Source organism: Corella eumyota, chromosome 4 (assembly GCF_963082875.1).
Source record: "Corella eumyota chromosome 4, kaCorEumy4.1, whole genome shotgun sequence".
Taxonomy (NCBI): Eukaryota; Metazoa; Chordata; class Ascidiacea; order Phlebobranchia; family Corellidae; genus Corella; species Corella eumyota.
In genome coordinates this window covers 13075031-13100003 of record NC_137493.1, presented here as the reverse complement: position 1 = coordinate 13100003, position 24973 = coordinate 13075031, and the positions used below count along the sequence as shown (strand labels likewise).

Here is a 24973-nt window from a genome sequence, read left to right as displayed (position 1 = left end):
TCAACAATTTAATACAGATCATTTTTAAATTGTTTCATAGTGTCACTGACAGTCGTTCGCATTGCTGGCATTGCGCACAATGCAAACTGTACGCATCGTGGCTGTTGTAGGTGATTCCCCTAATCTGGTTTGTGAGAGGGCGACTTTAATCATTCATTCAGATATTAAAAAAACAGAATATTTGGCTTGTCTGGGTAAGTAAGTGTATATATAGTTATGGGTAAATATTGTTAAAACCAAAATATCAATAAATTGCTAAAATTATAATAATACAATTTGACAACATGGAAATATTAACCAAAATACCGGCAGCGTGGTGTAGTGGTAAGAACTCTTGCTACACCACACATGAGGTCGTGGGTTCAATCCCCACTGAAATCATGCTGTAGCGCCCTTGAGTAAGGCGCTGTAAACAGTATGAACTCCTGCTGAGCCAGCACATAATCAGCAGCATAATTACCGGGCAATTATAGTCTCCATAATATTCCAAACTGCCACAGGCAACTCGAGACTAGGTCGGAGTAACTTATGTTACTCTATGTTTAAGTCGCGCTTTAAGTATACTATTTCTGATTTTTAAGTTTTTACTTTCAAGTTCTGGTCTCAATCTTAACAACTGATTTATACCAGGTTTTAAAAAGAACTAAGTATGAGTGGAAGTTCAAGTGGACATCTCGATCTTGCCGAGATCTTTCAACTCCTTGGATCTTCAGATCTCAATGTCTTGGAGGAAACAGTTGCACTCGTTAAAGATCACATGGGATCGGTTACAGAGCCCTGGTTGTTGCAAGGTCTTGTCGATTTTTACATTCAAACTGGAAACAAATTTGCAAGACAGTTACTGTGCAATGTTAGGCAACAACAATATAAGGTTTGTTAAATTTTTTGTGTATTGTTTTTTATATTGATAGGGTAACAGTTGTTTTTAAACCAAGTCTTGAGTTATAATAACAAAAGTGGGTATTGGACCCAGGACCTCATGTAGTAAAGTCAAGTGTTTAAACCACTAGATCACACTATAGTTTAAATATATTTAAGCCCAAATTTTTGTGTATGTTATGTGTATGGCTTTATACTGCATTTTAGGTACTTTGATTTTAAAAATTTGAAATTCAATGTTTCGTACTTTAATAATCTTATTATTTTAGACGCTGTTGAATAAGATAGACGACCACATGCAAAAGGTTGCAACAAGACTAAAAAGTCTCACATTATTAGCCCATATTATAAGAAGTGAACCAACCTGGACGCATCAAATTTTATCAAGTAGAAGTTTCCAGACAGTCATTAAATGTTTACAAGTAAGTGTAAACTGTGTTAGTGTTTAAACCCTTTCCCCTTGATTCTGTAATGAGGTAGCTTTAAGTAAGGCCCTAAAGCCAGAATTAACTCCTGGCAGGCCAAACCAATTGGTCCATTTAAAATCAGCAGTTTTAATTAATTAAATCTTAATATATGCCAAATGCAATTTAAGATGGAGTTAGAGTAACTTTAGTTACACTATGTTTAGGTCAACAATTTGGCGTTTCTTCATCAAGAATTTATAAATATGAATTATAATTAACTATGAATTTAAGAATAGATTAAAATGCTTTAACTTAGGTTTTTAGACCTAATTTCAATTTACTGATTTTAGGTGGATACAGATCTTCCATCAGTTACTTCAGCCTTGTATATGATAGTTACTTTGTTGCCCAAAGTTGCAAGTAAAGTCTCCAGCTGCTTAAATGTGCTGTGTGGAATTTACATTCGCTTGGTGTCATGGCATACAATTAAACCAGGTTAGATAATATGTTTATAGTTCTATATTTTTTGGAGAAAGGGTGTGCAGTTATGATGTGTTTTTAAGCTATCTGTAAACGTTGACTCATGGGCGAAAAGTGTGACATTGGTGAGGCTCAACCCAAAACCTTTTGGCTCACAGTCTGATGCCATACTAAACAATGTTAAAATACATATTCAAGTTGTTTCTTAATGTTACTTTACAATATATCAATTTACAATTTTTTAATTTTAAATTTGTTCCTTTAGCTGGTGCAAGTGAAACTAACTTAATTCACCTCCACACTGCAGTTTATGCTTTGTTTTTATGTTTATATGGGATGTATCCTTGCTTCTTTATTAAATACTTGCAACAACATTTTGCCCTGACAGTCCAGTCTTCAGGAAAAGGTAACTAATTTATTTACTATAATAAATAATACTCAGTTATTGTATTTTTGCAGTATTTTAAAATACTTTATGTTTTGATTTTGCATTTTATTAAAATTTACAGTTTCAAGTTCTGCTGAAAAAGAAAAATCAATAATATTTGAGAACAGTGTTATGCCGATGATAGAACAAGTTAGATTGCACCCTAGGCTTATAACTGATTCATCTGAGAATGAAATATCATATGAAAAGTAGTTTTCTTGAGTTTTGTTTGTAATTCTATGCAATATAAAAAAAAATTTTTCTGTTTTTGGATTTTAAAATTACCTTTTTTTAACTATTTATCTAATTAATAATCTAACGACTGCACAGGGTAGTGGTTAGATTTCCTTAATGTGAACCTTGCTTCTTTCATGCTGTAGCCAAAAACCAATTGACAGATGAATTATTGGGAAATTATAATAAACAATATTTAAAGCTTGCTACAGTGAACTCAAGCCTGGGTAGAAGTGACTATTGTTACTCCATGTTTAGTGCATGAAACTGGCCTCCGCACATCAACAATAAATATATACAAAAATGTCATTTGCTGATATCACCCTTGCTGTGAGAACACATGAAAAGGGCTTATGCTACTGTTTAATGTTGCCATTATTATTTCACAATTTTCCTACACTGTTTGTATTTAATAAACAAATGAGGTTGTGGGTTCAATCCCCACTGATCTCATGCTGTAGCGCCCTTGAGTAAGGCGCTATAAGCGGTACGAACTCCTGCTGAGCCAGCACTTAATCAGCAGCATAATTATCTGGCAATTATAATCTATAATATTCCAAACTGCCACAGGCAACTCGAGACTGGGTCGGAGTAGCTGATGTTACTCTATGTTTGAGTCGCACATTGAACTTTCCCACATCGCGGATAAAGATATATACAAAAAAAAATAATTTATAATCCCATTGCCTTGTTGTAGATGGAGAAAATTGGAATGTCAAGATATAGTGGCTGATATTTGCAAAGTAACTTTGGATACAACAGAGCATTCAGGTTGAACTTAAAATTTTGTTTTAACCAATTTTAAGTTTTTATACTGCAAAACATTTTTCGAAAAAACTCAAAATTGAGATGTTGTTTAGTTATTAATTTTAATTTGAATTCAGATTGTCACTCTAATCATGGTGATTCAGTAATGAAAGATGAAGATTTATCTGTCGCTAGAGTGAAATCACTTGAAGAAAAATTAGCTCATCTAACTGGTCAGTATATATTTAGTGTTATAAAATGGTTTTAAACTACATACTTGTTACTGCATTGCTATTGAACTGATAGGGCTTTATAGTATGAAGCTCAGTGAACAATATATGTATGCAAATTTACAGGCATTCAAAACAAAAAACTGCAGCTTGCACAGGTTAATTATCCCGTGCAAATATTAGTTGCAACTATATTTAAAGCTTGCTGCAGCTAATAGGGCTGACAATGATAGGGCTGACAAACTCACTCCTATGCCCACTTTATTGGTAATGTTTACACTTCGCTGTTATGAAAAGAATAAAGAAATTAACTTGATTCTATGTTATTTCATTTAATTTATAAACGTTGAAAAATATGTTACTTTAATTTTAGCAAAAAAATCAACTTCTCTGGAGCAAAGTGAAGCATTTTGGAGCCCATCCATGACGATCGGACTATCCACTCCTCCACATCCCTCAAGTGAGTTGTCTTCTCCAGCTCCATCAGCTCAACATCTTTCCAATCTCATTTTAAAAGTAAGTAAAAAAATAATCAATGTATATTAGAGCTTAGTGAATAATATATATTTATAATGTATGTCTTATTTAAAAATCTACAAAATAAACAAAACTGCCATTTGTGGTGCACGGGTAAATTATTGCAGGCAAATATGGTTTGTGAGTTTCAACCATATTGAGACAGTTATGATCCTCTCTGTAGGACAGGCTATCGACTAGTAAGTATAAAAAAATATTTAAATATAGGCAACAGGTCAAGAAAATTCCGAGAAACCTTCGTTAGACTCAACAAGACCTTCGTCATTAAACATGAATTTAAATGAGTTGTTTATACCAAACAGGTAAAACTTAAATATGGGATCATTTCCTATATAACTAAATTAATTTTTTTATTAGTAATATTCATGGCAATTTAAAATAAATTAGTTAATTTAAAGCATGTTAATTGCATTGCATGAATTAGCAGTTGTACTTTGTAAGCATTTTGTTACTAAGTGGTGTATAGTTTTTTTAATGGTGGTTCATATCATTTTTTTTAATTTTAAAAAATAGACAAAAAATTACATATTTTTGGAAGTATATTAGAAAGTAATTCTTGATAATTTAGACCATACCAAACTTCATCAAACCAATCAACTCCTCTTAAACAATTCTCCTCACTTCTTTTTCCTTCTATCAGGTGTGCTTATAATTTGGACCACATTTTTTTATTCAATTTTTTATTTTATATTTTATTCCCGATATGGGAAGACCAACTTAACAGTTTAAACGCTTATTATTATTTATTTTTACTCAGCCCCAAGTTTACCGTGGCATTTATAATTGCCTGATAAATGATCTGCTGATTGGTTTTTGGCTAAGCAAGAGTTTATGTTATATGCAGCACCTTGCTTTAAGGTGCTACAACATGTGCTACAACATGGAAGCAGTGGGGATTGAACTGAGGTCTTATGTGGTATAGCTTACTTAGTTGGTGTTGGTATACTTAGTAATAAAATAACTGATTGCATATTAATTAATGTAATGCTTTAAAAGTAATGTAAATGCATTTGTAGTAAATTAAATGTTAATTGCTACCTGTTTATTTTGGTGGTCGTATGCATGATAATTTTAAGCTAACTTAAACAATAACTCCATGTACATCAATATTTTTTGAAATTTTTCCAGTTTGTCAGGGAAGATTGAAATGCATGATGACAAAATCGAGATGGTAATAGTTGTTTTATTTATTACTTAACTTTGTAGTTGTTTTACCAATAACAATATTTTTTTGTTGTTATTAAATGTAGGATTCAAAATTAAGCAAAGAACTTAAAAATAAAGATGAAGAAAAGGATTTTGTTGAAGTTGAATATTTTAAAGAAGGTTTGTACTAAATATGACATTTTTATTATTTACTTTAAAAAAATTCCCAATCCTGTGAACTAAGTACAGTTTTATGTGAAATTATGTTTAATTTACAAACATTAATATAAATGACAGATGATTAAGGGTTGTGATACTTATACAATTACCTTTTCTTAAAATAACACTTTGTGTAAAAAGCTAAAAATATAAAAAAAATTTTATATTTATTTATCCTTATGTGAAAGGTCAACTTTACTGCTTAAACATAGGGTCAATTTTTTATCTAGCTCAGTCTTAAGTTATCTTTGGAAGTTTTGATTATATTTTATATTAACAAACCTTCTGATTGGTTTTGACTCAGCACAAGTTAATGTCACACAGCATAAAAGCAGTGGGAATTAAGCCTCATACCTTCTGTTGTGAAGCCAATTCTTCTAAACACTACACCGCACAAACATTATCATAACAGTCACAAAAGGTATTTTATTATTGTTTAACAAAAGGTGATCAACCTAATGAAAATTCAGAATTATTTACACAAGATTTGCAACTAAATCAACAATCGTTGAATCTCAATCCAGTTGATGAAGTTCAGAATGAAAGCATTGGTAAGAAAAAGAAGATGTTTAATTTTTAACAATAATTTTTATATATTTTGTTAAGTTTTGTTTAATCATCGGGTATATAAATCAAAAATGAAAATGTAGTTTAAATGGCTTAAAATATTCTTTTAGTGGTTCTACATTATTATTTATGTATTTTTTTTTTTTTTTTTTTTTTTGTATATATCTTTATCCTCGATGTGGAAAAGTCGAATGCGCGACTTAAACATAGAGTAACATAAGTTACTCTGACCCAGTCTCGAGTTGTCTGTGGCAGTTTGGGATATTATAGAGACTATAATTGCCCGGTAATTATGCTGCTGATTAAGTGCTGGCTTAGCAGAAGTTCATACCGTTTATAGCGCCTTACTCAAGGGCGCTACAGCATGAGATCAGTGGGGATTGAACCCACGACCTCATGTGTGGTGTAGCAAGTGTTCTTACCACTACACCACGCTGCCATTTATACTATAACAGTTAATTTTACATTTTCGATATTGAATTAATGTTATTATTTAAATTCTAATTTGTTTTTATTTCTATAGAAATGAAAAAGATGGAAAGTCAAATTACTTCAGCATTAAAATTGTTAAATCTCAAATCAGAAACTAAAAAATATTTGGAAAAATCTCCAAACCAACTTCTTGACTTTCATATTCAACTTATTGCTGATTCCTACACTAAGTTTAATGATAAGTAAGCAAACATTTATTTAATATTACCAAATTCTTTAATAAATTATTTGTCAAAAAAAAAATTATTGAACTGTCAATATATTCACTGGCAGCATGGTGTAGTGGTAAGAACACTTGCTACACCACCATGAGGTTGTGGGTTCAATCCCTATTGATCTCATGCTTTAACGTCCTTGAGTAAGGCGCTATAAACGGTATGAACTCCTGCTGAGCCAGCACTTAATCAGCAGCACAATTACTGGGCAATTATAATCTATAATATTCCGAACTGCCACAGGCAACTCGAGACTGGGTTGGAGTAACTTATGTTACTCTATGTTTAAGTCGCGCATTCGACTTTCCCACATCGAGGATAAAGATATATATATAAAAAAAATATACATATTTATATATAATTTATATTTTTAATCATTAGATTTGAATTTTGTTATTTAACACATTGAACATCAGGTATAAGTTTTAACACTTGGCTTTAGTACAGCAGGTAATAGGTTTGATCTCCACAGCCTACATGTAATAGCTTTGACCAATGCACTATAAACTGTATTGACTCGTGCTAAGCCTAAACCAGTTGATAGGTTAATTATCTGACATTAAGCCTTATAAATTTTATACAGTCTAAGGCAACTTTAGGCTGGTTTGAAGTAAATAATTTTACTGTATGTTGAAGGCATTTATTTATTATTTTTTTAAGTTAAAGAAGACAAAATTTAACAATATTTTTTTAGGTTTCCAATGTCTAGTAACAAAGACTTGGAGTGGCAACAATCTGGCGACAACAATTCTTCAAACCCAGAAATTTTACATCTTCGTTCACAAGTTCTTCAAATGCATTGTGCCATGTTGTTTGAGAGACATCGTCGTGAGCAACATGCACTCCGAGCTAGAAAACTTTTGAGAAGAGTTTATGACACAGCAGCACTGGAGGAGAAAAATAAATCGTTGGTAAAAAAAAATTTGAAAATTTTTCTTTAAATTTTTTTGAAAGTGAAAGCATAAATTTTTTAAGTTTTAATTTATTTTTTCATGTTGAATTTTATAGCATGATGAGATCAAGCAGTTAAAAAACGAAGGGGAAGATTTAAAATTGTCTAACAAGCTTTTAAATAAACAGGTATTATTACATATTTACTTAAAAAAATTACATTTTTGATCTAAGCAATTTTAAAGATATTTAAAAACAAATAATTTTTATGTTTTTTTTTATGTAAAATGTTTTTATTATAGTTAAGAGATCAAGAGAAAATTCATCAGAATGAGTTAAGCACTTTAACAACAGAGATTGGAAAACAAAAGTCAAGCAACCAGGAACTTAATCAAACTATTTTTGAATTAAAAAATGGTATTCATATATTTTAATTTATTATTTTTAGGTAAAGCTAAAAGTAAAATTTATTTTTTTAATTTTACTTAAAATTACCCTGGGTAATAAAGGCAGTACTCCTTTTTTTAAAAGCATGCAATTGTTCCTTTTAAAAAATTTAAAGGTCCTACTGTCATGTGGCTAAACTTTTTAAAACTTTTAAAGATTGAAAAATTAAAATCAATTTTTTTTATTTATTTTTTAGAGCGTGATACAATAAAAGAAGAATTTAGTTCGTTAAAAAGTAAAATGACTAAAGCAGATTCTAGATTATTTACATTTAAACAACAAAGCAAGTTAAACGAGGATAACAAAAATAAACTACTCATATGTGAAACCAAAGTAATTGTATTTTGCAATATCAAATTTAGTTTAAATATTTTAATACACTATTTAATTGGCAGGTGGGCTACATCATTTAAAAGGTCAATATAAATTATTTTTTTGTACTATTTTCACATATATTTTCTTATAATAACTTTACTGCGCACCACAAACATTTTTTTAACTCCTTTATATAGAAAAGCTCACTTATTATTATTATTTGTATATATATTTATCCTCGATGTGGGAAAGTCGAATGCGCGACTTAAACATAGAGTAACATCAGTTACTCCGACCCAGTCTCGAGTTGCCTGTGGCAATTTGGGATATTATATAAATTTTAATTGCCCGGTAATTATGCTGCTGATTAAGTGCTGGCTCAGCAGGAGTTCATACCGTTTATAGCGCCTTACTCAAGGGCGCTACAGCATGCGAGCAGTGGGGATTGAACCCACGACCTCGTTAGTGGTGTAGCAAGTGTTCTTACCACTACACCACGCTGCCGGTCACTTAATTGTTATCTGGTATTTTTTATGAAATTTAGTTGTCAGAATGTGAGAAAAAGATGTATGAAGCGAGTGAAACAAATTCCATTATGGAAGATCAACTGAGGTGGATGCGAGGGGATTCTGCTGCAAAGATTGCTGAAGCGAAAATGTTGACTTCTGCTTACTCCAGGGAGCTAGAAACTACTAAAACTTCGTCAAGGTTCATTTTTAAAAATTATAAAAATTGAAATTGATGTTATTTTTATTTATTTAAAATCTTTTTAAATATAGTAGTTGATAGCCCACCCGGCGAGCGGCATTTTATTTGTCGTAATATTGTCAAAACTTGCAACTTATATTTAATTTACTCAAATGTGAGTTTTTTTTATTGTTCACTTATCTTGATTACTACATATATATAACCATTTTAACAAGTTCAGCCTAATAATTTATTGTTGTGTGCATTTAGAAAAACTGAAATTGAGTTGGATGCTCTTAAAAGTCAATTTCAAAGTCAAACAGAAGAGTTAAAACATAAAGAGGAACTCATCAATGAACAGAAAGCTTACCTAGAAAATGTCAAATCTTTGGCAAGGTTAGTATTTGTGCTTTTTTGTTAATTTAAAAGGATTTTTTTGGTTTGTTTTTTAAAGTTTAATTTTTGGTTACAAACAAATAACCTATTATTTTATAAACATTTTCTGAAATTTTTTTAAATTTTGTCCAGGGGTCAAATAAAAGCAATGGAGTCTAAGTATAATGCACAAAAACACATCAGTCAACGACTCGAAATTCAAGTGTTGGATTTATTTGGTAGATTGACAGCTATTGAGGGTGAAAATGCTGTAAGAGATAAAACCCAACTTAGCTATGGACCACAATCAATTCAGGTAAATATCAGTGTTTTAAAAAAATTCAAAGCATTGCTTTTATTTAGGTTATATAAAAATAACTGGCAGCTTGGTGTAGGAGTCAGAACTCATGTCTTTACTATATAAGGTCCTGTGTTTAATCCCCACTGCTCTCATGCTGTAGTGCTCATAGGCAAGGCACTATAAATGATATAAACTCCTGCTAACACTTAACCAGCAGCTAATAATTATCGAGCAATTATAGTTAATAATAACCTAAACTGCCAAAGGCGCCTCGATACTGGGTCGGGATGTATGTAAATGTTGTAAAGTCAACCCCTTCTCATTAAAGATAAATATATATATATACATAAAATGAGATTTGTTTTTTAGAACATATCATCTCGCCAGTCATTACCACAACATGTTTTGTCATCAAGTCCACAACTTAGCCCACCGATTAGAAGTGGTGTTATGGCAGATAACACAATTTGGAAACAAGTTAAATCTAACATTAAAGAAAACGTTGAGAAAACAGATGATAAATAAAAATGTTTTTCTTGTATCAAATCTTAATGCATACTCTTTATTTCTTGTGGGCTGTTTTTTGATTGATAGTGATCTACTTGTGCTTAAGATTCATTAATAATTCAAACGATTTTTCTTGTTGCTGGTGTTCTATTACTTTTTCTATGTCTTGCAGGTACTTCATGTAAATAAAATAACAGTCACATGGTTAAGTTTTTAAAAGATTATAGAAGTCAGTTTAAATTTAAATAAAAACTTTTGTTTGTGAAAAGAGTTTAACTAGTTCGTAGGTGTTTGCAGGACAAATATTTTGGTCCCCGTTGTAATAGTTTTAGGTAAGTTTAAATGATTTTTTGTCGTTGTCAATTTATTTATTTGTTAATTTAAAATTTGTTTACAACGAGGATAAAATTAAAATGGGTTTTAAATTTTTTGATAATATCTTTTATTAAAAGCATTCCACGAGTTGGCGTTACATTTCGTAAACTATTACGACAGCAACGTTCAAAAATCAACAAAACATATTTCGCGCATTGACTTTTGTATTACACAGTCAGGTTAAGCAAACAACATGTCCAAAAAGAAACTAGAGGGTTATGAATTTTGGGAAAAGACGTTACATAAAGCTCGTTACGTCATAGCTCCGATGGTTGATCAAAGCGAGTTAGCATGGAGAATGTTGTCTCGAAAATACTCCGCACAACTTTGCTACACGCCTATGTTTCACGCGTCTGTGTTTAAACGGGACGCGCAGTACAGAAAAGAAGCTTTACAAACCTGTGAAGAAGACCGTCCTTTAATTTTTCAGTTTTGTGGAAATGATCCTGAAATTCTCTTGGAATCTGCCCTACTGGCTGAAAAGTTCTGTGATGCAATTGACCTTAACTTAGGTTGTCCACAAGCTATTGCAAGACGCGGATATTACGGTGCGTTTGTAAGCGACAATTGGGAATTAGTTGGTGATATTGTTAAGACATTAAATGAGAAACTGTCAATTCCTGTCACTTGTAAAATAAGAGTGTTTTCAGATATTGAAAAAACTGTTAAATATGCTAAAATGTTGGAGGATTCGGGATGTCAACTTTTAACTGTACATGGCAGAACTAAAGAAATGAAAGGACCCTTGACCGGCCTTGCCGATTGGAAATACATCAAGGCTGTAAAAAATGCTTTAAAAATACCTGTTTTTGCTAATGGTAATATCCAATACAAAGAAGACGTGGAAAATTGTATAAAAGAAACTGGAGTGGATGGGGTTATGATAGCAGAAGGCAGTTTACATAATCCCGCCTTATTTACTGGAGCTAAGTTACAAGTATGGGATATATCATTGGAGTATCTTGCCTTAGCTGAAAAATACCCATGTCCTGTGTCCTACGCACGAGGACACATATTTAAAATGTGTCACCATGCGTTGCGAGTACACACAGTTGCTAGAGATGCATTGGCTGGATCGAAAAATTTTTTCGATTTAAAACAGGCCGTTGAAACCTTAAAAACATTATGTATAAAATCATGCATTGGTACTGAGAATGGTTCCTTTATTTATAAAGAAGAAGTACTGCCTGAACCCCATTGGATATGTCAGCCATATGTTAGACCAACACCAAGTCAAAATCTCGAAAACAAAACACAACTCCCTCCTAAAATTCCAGATAATGAAACCACAATCTCAAAAAAACGAATGAAAAAATTGTTAAAAAGATGTAAACTCGATTTAGAGGGTTTAGATGACGGACAAAAAACAGAGAAAATTGCCAAGTATTTAAATTCAGATTGCCACTCTAAAAAACAAACTTATGAAGATTGTGTGTCTTGTAAGATGCCACGAAGCATAAAATGTAGTTTTTTGTCTTGTAAGCCATGCTGTAAAGCAAGAACTAATAACTTAGATATGAAATGTAAATTTCATCAAGCAAAGCATTTTTCTAAGTCAAAAACGAATTAAATTTTTATTGGTTGTTAGTTAGAATTAATTGTTTTTAAATTAAGATGTTATGAAATCAAATTTATGTTTTTATTTATTTTCTTAAGTAATATGTATAAAGTGTTTGTTTGATAAATTAAATACAATTTAAATCATTTTTTTTGAACATTTATTCAATTTTTGGGTGGTATTATTTTATTAAATTTAGCAATGGAATTTTAGGCAATAATATATTTATTTTAACTTTTGGTTTTAGAAATTTTTTATAACAAAATAGGAAAGTGTTAAAATGTCTTCTGGGATAAAACGAACTTCAAAAACTAACCCAGCTCCATTTCTATCTTCTACCTCAAACCCAACATTCTCCAAATCTCTTAAATCAAAATCAGGCCTAGTGGGAAGCTCTTTAAGTCAAAGCAAAGGTAAACTTATATTTTTTTTAAGTTTTTATAAATTTAGGTCCCAAAAAACACAGTCTAATTCTTTAATTATATATTTTTATTTTATGATAAGAAATACGGACTACGAGTAACTAATGGTGTAAATATTAAAGTACTTTTTACAACTGGCAGTGTGGTGTAGTGGTAAGAACACATGCTACACCACATGGGGTCGTTGGTTCAATCCCCACTGCTCTTATGATGAAGTGCCCTTGAGTAAACAGTATGAACTCCTGATGAGCCAGCATAATTTTCGGCCAATTATAATCTATAATATCCCAAACTGCCACAGGCAACTCAAGACTGGGTCAGGGTAACAGTCATTACTCTATGTTTAGGTTGCGCTTTCAACCTTCCCACGTCGAGGACAAAGATATATACAAAAAAATATATAAGTTTACTGTTTTGTATATTTATATCATTTATTTAAATTGTTGTTATTTTTTCCCAGCCAAAGCTCAAAGTCAAGAAGATTTAACCAAACCCAAGGAAAGGACCACAACCAAAAGCAAATATGGAATAAGTAAGAACAATTACTTTTATTTTTATTTAAAACTCAGCTTACGTTCATATTTATTTAGTGTGTTGTCTATATTTGCTTTATCTCGCTGTAGGCCACACTTGAAGTTGGTTTAATTGAGAAATGAATAGTTTTTAAGAGTCGGTAAAAGGTTTTCACTTTACATGACTAATTAAATTTTTGTTTAATTTTCTAACAAAACAATTTTACCACTATGAACTTCTATTTTTTTTTTGTCGATTAATTTAACTCAAGTTTAAGTGGATTTTAAATATATGTCATTATTAAACCTGTGACATATATACATATATAACTTGTTTAATTATTACCAAGCAATAACTAACCAGTAGTAAATGTTTATACTGACCTATTACTTAACCAATACAACCGGATGTTTACCTGTATATTAATGAAGTCCACGCATATAATAGTTATACATAGCATATTTGTTGTCTTCACATTTTACCATTGCTTCCTGTGATGTTAATTTGTTTGAGTAGCAGTCTTAGGTAATGCAGATTTAAATTATTATTGTATAGCCTATTTAAAATAACATTTGCTATAATCTAGTTGGTAAAATTTTTTTTGAACTAGTTCAACCTTTTTTTGGTTAGCAAGATTAAATTATTTTTTAACAATTAAGTTTATACTATTTAGAAATTAACATATTAGACTCACTTATATTATATTTTAATTGATATTTTTAAGGGCCTTTTTTATATTTTTTATTGTTTATTTGTTTATACCTAGATGTGCCTAGCCTATACATTTTGTTAATTATCTATAATCTAAAGATAAGAAAAAATGTATAAAATAGATTAAAAAAGTTAGTAAACTATGCCGCAAACGGGTTAAATAGCTCTCTTTTATATTGTGGATATTTTTTCAACTCGGTAAGTATATTTTTAGTAATATTTTTGTTATTAGTCATTTTCCTTTAATATATACAATATAATACATATTTTAAATTGTCTTTTAAATAAGACATATTAAGGATTTATTTTTTTTAATTAATTTAAGTAAGGACTAATCACTTTCTTTGAAAATTAGAAATTATAGTATTTATACCAAGATAATTCTGTAGTGACAACAGCTTTAAGTAATTGTTTGTAATTGTTTATGTCTCAACGTCGTATGGTGGTTAAATAATCGTCATTATTCGTCATATAATTCTCGACGGCGGTACCTACGCAAATCAATGCAAAACCTGTTTTTAAACAGATTTAAATTGTTCTGCCTTAAGAAGTTGTATATAAATAAAATTAATTTTTTTTTAAACCCAACACTCTATCGCTAATAAACACGTGGTGACAAATGTATTGTCTATTTATAGGCAAAGCTTTGGTATATTTAATTCGTTATGTCATCAGAATAAGCTAAGTGGTATTAAATCGGTACGCACTAAACTTATATTATACGATTTTGGGCATTCAGAATATAATTAAAAACGATTTAAAGTTATTTTTGTTGTCTTTTATCATATCGTTTAAAAACAACTTCAGTCAAGCGTGGGACCCGTAATTTTCGAAAATGTATGTTCAAGGTTTGTGGCTAAACATAACTACACGTGCCTCGCCTTATAAGGGCACAAACTCGTTGTATACGTTGTTGTTGATCTTGAGATTTGATAAACTTATAAATATGCTCGACGGGGCTAATACGACGCTCAGCGCCGGTTAACTTAGCCTAGATTTCGCTGAATTAAAGCTGCGTTTTATTTGCCTGTTTACGGGAGCCTCGTCAGCAGATCGAAGATAAATGTAGCGTCGTCAGTTTAGGCAAGGTTGTGTCGCATTGCAGATATGCAGATGCCGTTATTACTATAAAGTGTATGTTTAACTCTAGAATAGAGCGATCTTTTTTTACAATTGTTTTTGACATTTTTAAATGACGCTAGCTTAGTTAAAGCCATATAAAGAGGCAATACACTGTTCAATAGCGTGGCCTGTCTGCATAATATGTATATTAGATGTTAGTATAACTTGAGTGTAGTTTTATTCCTTTAGTATTAAAAAAATGAATTTTATCTAATTTTAAAGTATCGTAAAATAATCACATGAAAATGAGTAAAGGGACTTGCAGTTTTAACTAAATATTGAACAGATTTTTAATCAGCATTTAAAAAACATTGGTATACCAGTTTAAGTGAACGACTTTTTAGTAAGCTTTGTACTTACGAGTTATGTAGATCATTTTTTTATTAATTTTATTGAATTTCGTCGCCTGAAATTCTTACCTCGACTTTTCGGGAAACACCAAATTTCGGGAAACATTTTTCGTGACGTCATCATTATGTTTACGCGGTGTTTTTCCCCAAAGCAAGCGGGTGAGTTTGACTTGTTTTTTAAGGTTGTCGGAATGTTGATTTGTATCAGTGACGTCATTAAAAAGTTTAATTACAGCTTGTTTATGCCAAGTGTGGGATTTTGTTTACATTTTGTAGTTACGTCACGATATGTTTTTTTCTCTTTATAAAGGATGTATAACATATTTTTATTGCCAATGTATTAATCTTGTTAATATCTTTTTTATATCCTCACATATAAAATTTAACTTTAAGAAAAAAATTTTCGCCTGTATAAAAACTTATCGTCTGTTTAATTTAAAATTTTTAGTTCTATATTGATAAGATTAAAAACGTGTTTAAATATAACCTAAATTGTTTTATCTTTTTTTGTCAAAATTTAATTTATGACTTGCCATAAATATTACATGTTTACTTAAAGAATTTATAGATGACATAATGTATATATTTTATTATATTCAAAAAATGGTTCTTATTAATATGATATAACATTTTCTGAAACGTTTGTTTAAAATTTTAAGCTTTAGATATTTTGGTGCTCTGAATTAATATGCTGCAACAGTTAGTGAAATAAACATATTTCTATTTTCTATAAAATTATATGTCAATGGCATGAGCTAAAAAAACACCCCCTCCCCCCCCAAAAATAAATAAAAAAAACACAGGCTCTCTACTTCTATAAGAAAATCATTTTTAAATAAAGTATTTAGAACTAATAAACTTGTTTTTGGTATAAACGGTTGTTGTTTATTTAAATTTCAAAAAATATCAAGTATTAACAATGTTAAGAAGATTTATTTAAAGAATTGCTTGATAACTTACATCGAAACAGAAAATATCCCAAATTTTTTTTGAACAATATTTACATTACCAGTCTTTTGTATTTTTTTAAGGCAACCGTTTAAGGTTTTTATAATTTTTTTTATCATAGGAGAGCTACTGATACAAGATTTATAGGGCCATGTTACATTTACGATTTTTCAAAAATCTAAAGAATCGATAATCCGGAAGTGGCGTTTTATAAGAAAAACAAAAATAGTAAAAGTAAATTGGAGAACCGTAAAAGTAACATGGTCCAAAACTTGTTAAGCTTTATTACGAATGATGGCCTCTCCACGCGTATAAACACGTGTACACTTGTCCGGCAAATTGCTTAGAAATCTTACATTTTGCCTCCATCAAGAAGAGAAATTGTTCCCGGGTCAAATTTTTGAATTCTTCATAAAGTTGGGAGGCCTAGTAAAAATATTTTAATAAATTTCGTTTTGAGAGGCATTAAAAATAAGATTTAAAAAATTTTTAGGCAGCGATTGGGCGTGTAAAAAGTTAAAATTGAAACATTTTTTTTACTAGTAACGTATCAGATACATTGGGTATAGTATTAATGTAATCCATAAACTACATACCCTATAGTATCCAGCATTGTTTAATTTTCGCGCATTAACCTCACCAATACCGGGTATACTTGAAACGGGTATATCTTCTATAGGTGCGCCTATGAACGGTTTAATTGACATATTTTGTCTTGACATATTTGATGTAGTGAACTTAAACTTGTTTTAACAGAATGAAATTATAAAACAAAGTCTTTTATTTCTATATATCTGTTTCTAATAAGAACAATTAACAAAAAAAAAATCTAAAGTTTGTAATAATTTAAAGTCATATACTTGTGAACTGTCTGACTGGTTTAACATCGTATTTAACTATATTACAATCTCCTTGTTTAAACTGTATGTCCTTACAAGATATAGTACAGAGCTAAACACATCAAGTATTAGCAAAAAAAGGTTACATTTCGTATTAATTCTTATCGACTGTCTGCCAAAACCAATCTTCAACATTTAAATACAGATATGACCAATCTTGCGTTTAATATAAGGCTATATAACAATCCTGTATTTATTAAACACGAAGGCTAAAACCGTTTTTTGTATTTAAGTTCCGCTTTCATTTCTAACAAAACGACTTGTGTTAGTCTAAATTTTTCTATTTTTTAACCAATCCTGTGAGAGGCAAAACTAATATTAGCTTTGAGTTCAGTTAAAGTTAATTTAAAATTCGCCTAGCGTTTAGGTGGCGATATAAAAAAGGTTTTAATAATATAGAACTCTCACCGTGGAATGTTTATTAGGACGAGACGATCTCTCTAATTCAGTAAAAGCCTTGATACTCCGCTTCAACGGCTCACTAAACCAATTTAACTTACTCCGTTAGCTCTATATACTTGTATTATTAAAAACGGGTTAGCTTAAAGAGATGGTTCGGTCGCGGAGTTTCTTTTTTAATTATGTTGGAATTTTTCCAACTTGCACGAGAATACCATTATATTAAAAATTGGTCGAGTAGTTTTTGAGATTAACTAGTGTTTAATTTAAAACATGATGAATACTTTTTTATGGCAACCGTTCGTTTTTTTTTTTTTTTTTTATTTTTTATTTTTTTTTTTTTTTCAAACAAATAAAACTAACAATAAAACCAAAATATTGACGATTCACATAACTTAAAAAATTACAAACATCCTTAATATGGGACTTTAAAAAAACGTCACTCCAGTAGATCATGATAAAAAGCACGTTAAAATACATTCAAAATACTATTAAAGATTTACTTTACAGTACATGCCGAGCCGCTAACACAGTCTTTTGTATTTCTTTTTATGCCAACTGGCAACTGTTAAAAACCACATTTTACGTGTCAAAAAAATTAGTTTTGTGTTATTATAAATATATTTCATAAACATAAATTGGGTAAATGTTAAAATTAATGTCAGACTTGTATAAAAGCATAATATTGTAATTGGATATAAATGTAAATATTATTACAGTTTTGTTTGTATTATTTATGTTTTTATGACTTTATAACTTTCCTTGTTTGGTTAAGGGTAAAATATAATTCTCTGATTTATTACAAATTATAAAAAATGCGTGGGAGTAATGACTCATTTATGATTTTATTATTTTTTTAGGCAACTCTTCCACGCCTTTGAATTCGAGACGGACGCCGGGTGGTAGTAAAGAGTCGAGTATGAAATCAAGCGAGAGGGCGAGAGAAAAGGGCAAGCCGCCGACAACGAAATCGAGCAGCTCTTCGGCATCATCTAGCGGGAGAAACTCAGCGATGTCAGCAGGCCGTAGAGGTAGTTAAGCTATGTTTTACAAAAAAAAATTAAACTTAGTCCTGTAGTGTGGCGAACCGGTCATGGCGTCGGACTACGGGCCGAAAGGTTTCGGGCACCAACGTCACACTATTCGCCCTTGAGCCCGGCGTTTACAGATAGCTTAAAAACACGTCAAAAACAGCGTTGGATTACTAGCCGAAAGGTTTCGGGATGGAGCCCCACCAATACCACATACTTCGCCTTTGAGCCTGGTGTTCATAAATAGCTAAGACACGTCCCAAACCGCACACCCTTACCAGATAAAAATATCAAAAACCTATCTATCTCCTTAGGGAATATGAAAAATAAGAAAAAAAAATTAAATGTGGAATACCGATTATTGCATCGGGTTACGGTCAGGGAGTTTTGGGTTCAAATATATTTAACCTTAGGGTGATAAAAAACTAAGTTTAAAATTAAACTCATATTTTAAAATTTTGAATGTGCAATATTGTTTGGGCAAATCATGCTTGTTGTTTTTACACTTTTGGTGTTTTTTTTGTTGTAGTTTCAAAACCAAAGAACGAAATGGATAAAGCTTCACTTGAGACTAAAATTAAAGAATTGATGAATTTAGCAAAAAACAAAGACTCTGAAATTAGGTAAATGACAAAACTTTTCGATTGCACTTTTATAGCACTATTGTAAAAAAGTAAATATTTTTAACACTTTTAAGAAATCACATTATTTATTTACAACTTATGGATTGAGAAATAAATATTTACCCTGTATTTAACACGTGGTTTAATGACGTCACCTTCAATGACGTCACTTTTATTGACGTAGGTCGTTAAAGAGCAAGTTGGATCAGATGATGGTGCTCCTCCGGTCGCAGGAAGAGGAAGTACAGACGAACAAAACCTCTTCTCCGAAGTTCAAGTCTCTTATCAAACTCCCGTCCGTCGATGGCGATGACGTCACGAATGACGCAGACGATGACGTCAGCTCGGATAAAAAAGTCGTGCAACTGCAGGTTAGATTATAAAACAAATTTTTAATATGTATTTTTAGAAAACGGTTAACCTGTTTAAACTGGGGCTATGTTGTTGTCAGAAAAGGGGTCGTGTGGGTCATCCTGTTGCGTCACGTGGTTTCGTATCGCGCAAAACAACCCAGATAACCTTTTTGATCGACATTTTTAACCCTCTATTTCTAGGGTTATACGATGTCGTTTTATGTTATTCACGCTTCGACGTTTGTTGCGTCACAATCCCATCGCTGTGACGTCACGCTAAAATTTAACCGTGTTTGGGCTAACCACGTACAACCAAAACATAAACCTTGTATTAACTTTAACCCTAGTTCAATATGCGTAAAACGCAATCACATTTATATGTAAACGTATACACTTACAATATATCAGTTAGAAGGGTTGTATACAGCCGATTTGTATCATCTGTATACAGCTGAATTAAGTCTACGTAAATATACTAGCGTGTCTGTTTTGCGTCTGTTTCCTCAATTGAAATGTAATGTAGGTCACATTTAAAATATACAGACAGATTTTAATGCATTAGAATAATAAAGTTAAGTTGATTTCATTAGAAAAATTAGTTTCTTACAGCAGATATAAAATTTAAATGCAAGTATAGTTTTTGTTTTTCCCGAATTTTAAGTTGGTTTTACATATAAAAACGTTAGTTAGTTATTTATAAAATTGTCCTGATTTTATATTTAAAATAACTTTTTTAAATGTATGTATAATTTAATTTATATTTTTTAAACATTTTTAATTAAATTCAATTTTAGTAGGACTTTAATTCTTTTTAGTTAGACATAGTGTTTGTTTTTTTACATTACAACAGCCAGTAAAGAGGTAATTATTAAATTCAAATTAAATTACAACTAATTTCTTTTATATTACCTATTTGATAAGGGCGTATATTACATTACTAACTATATTAGTACGACTATTCTTTTATAATATAATTACGTTATTCAATTAACTAACAACATGAATAGTACATATAATTTGTACATGTTAAAAGCATGCGACTCCAGCTGTTGAGGCCAATGTTAAAGTTAGTAATTAGTGGTAATGTTAATATATAGGAATATTTGATTCGTAAGTTGCCTGTATTACATATTATTTTGCTGTAAGAATAGAATTTTTACGATTTTTAAAATGTTATGTTATATATATTTGTTGGTTTATGGTTTTGTTTTACATTTTTTTTATATTTTATTAAAAAAAGCAAAAAAAAAAATTGTAAATATTAAATTTTTTTTTAAATTTGAGTCGCTTTAAAATAGAGTTGTTATTTTTGGCATATGTTTGTTCCATTTAAAAAATAAACAATACCAATATTAGGTAATAATATTTTGTTGACAGTTATATTTAATGTTGTTTATTTTACAAATTTAACAACGTGACATTCGGAACGATGTTATTGATTTTCTGTCAGAATAGCATAGAAGTGTTATGAAAAATAAACTGAAAAAAGGCAAGTCGAAAAAACATGTTGACAATAATAACGTAATGTGTTTTTAATTTAAATAAGGCAATGCTACAAGTATTTGATTTCAATATTGTGACAATATATAAGGTATTGAAGCAAAAATGTTACGTTAACAATGCCATTGGCATTTTCCCATATAGTTCAAATGCGTATTTTTCTGTGGGAATAGCTTTGTTAATCTGTTTAATCCTTCCCTAGATGCTACGGTTCGCTTGGCGACCGACCCAGTATAGGATTAACAAATGTTGTTGTATATTACAACCGCCTGTCTTTTCGCCGGGCTATTATATTAAAACGAGTTTTTCGCGCAGCTGCGAGGGCAGTTCACAGCACAATTAGTAAGCAACCCTAATTGCTTTTACGAGTTATTGCAATCGCGTAGGGTCAGATGACGTATTGGTTTATGAGATATCAGTATTACAACTTAGTCATGTAGACGACTTAACGTTTTAGATAGTTGCCCATTATCTTTTATGGAATAAGGAAATGGATTTAACGGAAATCAGTAATACTTTGGAATACTGCGATGGTTATAATGACAATGTTTCGTTCTCTGACTGGGCTTTTACTATAGATATCTAAGTTAAAACTTCGTGGCACTTTAACTCGTGACGTTATTAGTTGTTTATTAGTTCGCTGACCGCGACCATAAAACCAGATAGCCGAAGCGAGATTTTTTTGTTTGAAGTTTACGACGCTGGTTCTGACGTCATTGACTTCAGTATGGCCTGAGAAAAAAAAAATTGCTCGCAAATCACAATAAAAAAGTAGGAAAGTGCGTTAAAATAATTGCAAGCTATCTTTTAACCGTGCAGAAATGATATTATTATAGGAGAAGCCATGTTTTGTAAACATTTAAATAATGTTGTTATTTGCCATGCTTTTACGTAGGCGATATACAATATTTACAAACAACTAAGTTTTTTGTATATTTGCGAATGAAAGCTTTTTGAAGCATTTTTAGAAAAGTTTAGTTAGTGATATTTAGTAAACAAGCGTATATTTAAGGTACAGTTACATTTAGATATTTGTTACAATACGCTATCTGTCTATATGGCTATTAAAGTCAGAAGGTTAAATACCAATTACTTAAACGTTGACCCATTTTTCCTTTAATTTACCCAATTGAAATTAAAGCGTTTGATATTATAGTAAATTTGTGGTCAAATCAAAGTTTGTGGAGTTAATGTATTCGAAAATCGGAACTTCGCAATTTGGTGTTAGTTAGAAATTACAGTTACCTAAATAAACGTGTTAAAATTTAGCGTTTTTGACGCCTATATTTTGTTAAAAATATGTGTTTAGACGTTTTGTGGAAATTTAAAACCAATAAATTAAGCGATTTTTTTTACGTAAAATTTTTTTTTTTTAATTCTTGATCCCTTATTTTTTTAAATTTTATATTTTGCATGAATATACATCAAAAGTTGCACATATATAGAAATTAGGTCTCTTAAAATCGCAGGTCAATAAACTTTTATTTCTCCCTACCCGATATTCTGCGTAATGTTACGTTTCGGCCATTGAGCTGACACTTTAATTCGGCTACCGTGCGATAGTCGACTCTCTGCCATACATTTCCCACTGCCGTGACGTAAGGCTATGACGTCAGCAATCGGGGTGGTGAATTGAGTAAAGGCGGAAAAGCGTTTGTGAATTTTTACGTTTTCGAGTTACTAGTACACCTGTTAGTATAAGCGGTTGACTAAGCTTAGACTATACTGTATTGCATAGTTTTTTGTGTTTAACAGGTAATGTTATCTATAAACTATGGAGCTTAGTGTACGGTATACATATATGTTTAATTTATAAGTTATGGGTAAATTATCGCGGACAAACATTAGTTGTGAGTTGTTATTATAATTTAATTAAAATGCCGTTCGTAGGGCAGGTTATCAAATATAGTAGTTGTGTATTGATACAAAAATGGGTTTAAAAATGCGAAAATTTGATTTAAAAAGGTTATAATTATAAAAGTTATGCTAATTTTTTAGATATTACGGTTTTATTTATTTTTTTTTAATGTTATTTTTGTTCAAAGCAAAAATGCAAAATTTTATTTCTTAATTGATTAGTTATAGCAAAAATGCTATTTTTTAATTTATTTTTTTAACTGGCAATTGTTTAAAAAAAGTTCAAATATTTTAAAGCTAATTCCGAATTGTTCAATTTGATTCAATATTCGATTTTTGTGCATCAATAAGTGGCTATATAACCTATTTGGCAAATTTTCCTAATTTTTGTCACTTTATTTTTTGGATTGTCGCACGACGAACTAGATCTGAACCGGTGTCAATGACTTTTATGACGTCATAGTTGTTTAAATTGCCTGAGAAAACTTGTTTTTCGACGATTCGTTCGATTTTGCTTATTTTGCTTATCGGCAAATTGAGGGCAAAAATAACAATTAAAATGTGTTATTTTACAAAAATTACAAGAGTTAGTTTTTTTGACATTTTAAATTTTTAAACACGGCAGTTTTTAGGTTAATTATAAATTTAAAATAATTACACATTTTTTTATAAAAAAAAACGCATTAAACTCGCAGTTTTTTTATTTTTAGCCCCATTATTTTTTTTAACCTTTGTTCATTAACCTTTTTTTATTATTGCAACTAATGTATCGAAATTTCGACCAGACAAAAAAGCCCGCGAATTGCGATATCTCCGTTGCAAATTCGCTCGCTACTTTAACAATAGCCTCTCGACAGCCCGCACAATGGCTGCATTGATATCTAATGATAGCTTAATTGCGTTCTCTTGTTCGAAACGTTGAAACTGCTACTTTTTTTACACGAAAAAAGAGAACTGATGACGCTTTTAAATTGTTTTCGTGCTTGTTTTGATTTTTATATGCGAGTTCAATGTTGTTGATGTGGTTATATGTAAATTGTGATAGTTTCCAGACCTTTGGGTTTTTTAAAGTAAATTTGATGCTTGAAATCGAGAACTTTTAGCTAGAATAGTTTTAGTAAACACAGTTAAAAAAGCATTGTTTAAGTATGTATTTTTAGGCTGTGAAGTCGTTCTTTTCACATTGGGGATAAACAAATAACAAAAATACCAGAATTTAAACAGATTTTTTAGCATTTTGTCATCATTCAAAAATAAATAAAAAATTAAATCAAAAAATACCAAATTATTCAGATTATTTAGTTTCTTAATTTAAATGTTATGGAAGTTAAGACGTTAAAGGTGTCAGCGGAAACGCTAACACGTCGTACGTCACGTCCTAACTATGACGTCACCAATCAAGTGCACGTGACACCTAGTCAAGAGCGAAAACTGGTTAAACTGTCAGATAAAGTGCGGGCAGGGATTAAGGAGTCCTGTTAGTTTCAAGTAGAGTTTAGTGACTCGATTTTTGTTTAATCTGGTTATTTAGGCATAGGCGTCGAATTGCACAACTTTCTGGGAGGGAAGAGGGCATTTTTTTCTAATTTTATTTTTAAAACATTGCCGCAGTTAAAATTTAAAATTAAAAAAAAGCCTAAAATTATACTTTTTGCTCTACTAAACTTAGTATAGATTATATATTTAAATTAAACAGCCTTATTATTTAGTTCAGTTTCCTTTTAATATCCAGTTCAGCTCCCCTTTAATAAAGACGCACTTGTATATGTAGTTAGGCACGGTGCCTATGATTTCAAGAGGTCGTTAATGCCACGCACTTCAATTTATATCAAAGCTTATCCCTTAAAAAAGTATCTGTCGTTTTTTAATCAGAAACTCTTCTATATTTTTATACGCACTCTTCAAGTATTTCGATTAAATGCTCGGTTGAGGGCTTTGAAGTGCTGGTATAGGCCTGTAATTATGAACACATATTTAATGACCAGGTATTGGAAATTTACCTGGAATAAAGTGTATTTATAGTAACGCAGATTTAAACACAAGGACCTATTAAAAGCTTAGCGAAATTCACAGAACTAGTTTTTTTTAAGTCTTGTTTTGATTGCAGCCGAATTAATTGCTTGTTATAATCTGATGACAAATAAAAAAGACTATAACAAGCCTGTGTTTTGAACCACCAGTTTGTTACATACAAGGTGTAGGCAGAAAG

At 30.8% G+C, this 24973-nt stretch overlaps 2 protein-coding genes across 2 annotated transcripts in view; both read left to right on the top strand.

Moving 5' to 3' along the window:
- The first annotated feature begins 137 nt into the window (after window positions 1-137).
- LOC145751485 (uncharacterized) overlaps window positions 138-24973 on the top strand; it is a 36714-nt gene continuing 11878 nt past the window's right edge. Inside the window, exons 1-24 of the mRNA XM_082567656.1 lie at window positions 138-194; window positions 631-871; window positions 1149-1301; window positions 1637-1781; window positions 2032-2172; window positions 2276-2402; window positions 3125-3198; window positions 3312-3407; window positions 3778-3920; window positions 4149-4243; window positions 4510-4581; window positions 5070-5112; window positions 5192-5267; window positions 5753-5857; window positions 6397-6547; window positions 7275-7491; window positions 7589-7660; window positions 7774-7888; window positions 8115-8251; window positions 8778-8941; window positions 9191-9316; window positions 9449-9611; window positions 9966-10046; window positions 19387-19425. Coding sequence (XP_082423782.1) covers window positions 650-871; window positions 1149-1301; window positions 1637-1781; window positions 2032-2172; window positions 2276-2402; window positions 3125-3198; window positions 3312-3407; window positions 3778-3920; window positions 4149-4243; window positions 4510-4581; window positions 5070-5112; window positions 5192-5267; window positions 5753-5857; window positions 6397-6547; window positions 7275-7491; window positions 7589-7660; window positions 7774-7888; window positions 8115-8251; window positions 8778-8941; window positions 9191-9316; window positions 9449-9611; window positions 9966-10046; window positions 19387-19425 — 2757 coding nt within the window. The 5' untranslated portion in view covers window positions 138-194; window positions 631-649. The remainder of the gene's footprint in view (window positions 195-630; window positions 872-1148; window positions 1302-1636; window positions 1782-2031; window positions 2173-2275; window positions 2403-3124; window positions 3199-3311; window positions 3408-3777; window positions 3921-4148; window positions 4244-4509; window positions 4582-5069; window positions 5113-5191; window positions 5268-5752; window positions 5858-6396; window positions 6548-7274; window positions 7492-7588; window positions 7661-7773; window positions 7889-8114; window positions 8252-8777; window positions 8942-9190; window positions 9317-9448; window positions 9612-9965; window positions 10047-19386; window positions 19426-24973) is intronic.
- On the top strand, window positions 10602-12204 carry LOC145751486 (tRNA-dihydrouridine(16/17) synthase [NAD(P)(+)]-like). The gene has a single exon (XM_082567657.1). It carries the CDS (start codon window positions 10672-10674, stop codon window positions 12046-12048), a length of 1377 nt encoding a protein of 458 aa, XP_082423783.1. The 5' UTR covers window positions 10602-10671; the 3' UTR covers window positions 12049-12204.

Coding starts and splice junctions, on each gene's coding strand:
- LOC145751486 (XM_082567657.1), top strand. CDS start 10,672: ATGTCCAAAAAGAAACTAGAGGGTTATGAATTTTGGGAAAAGACGTTA.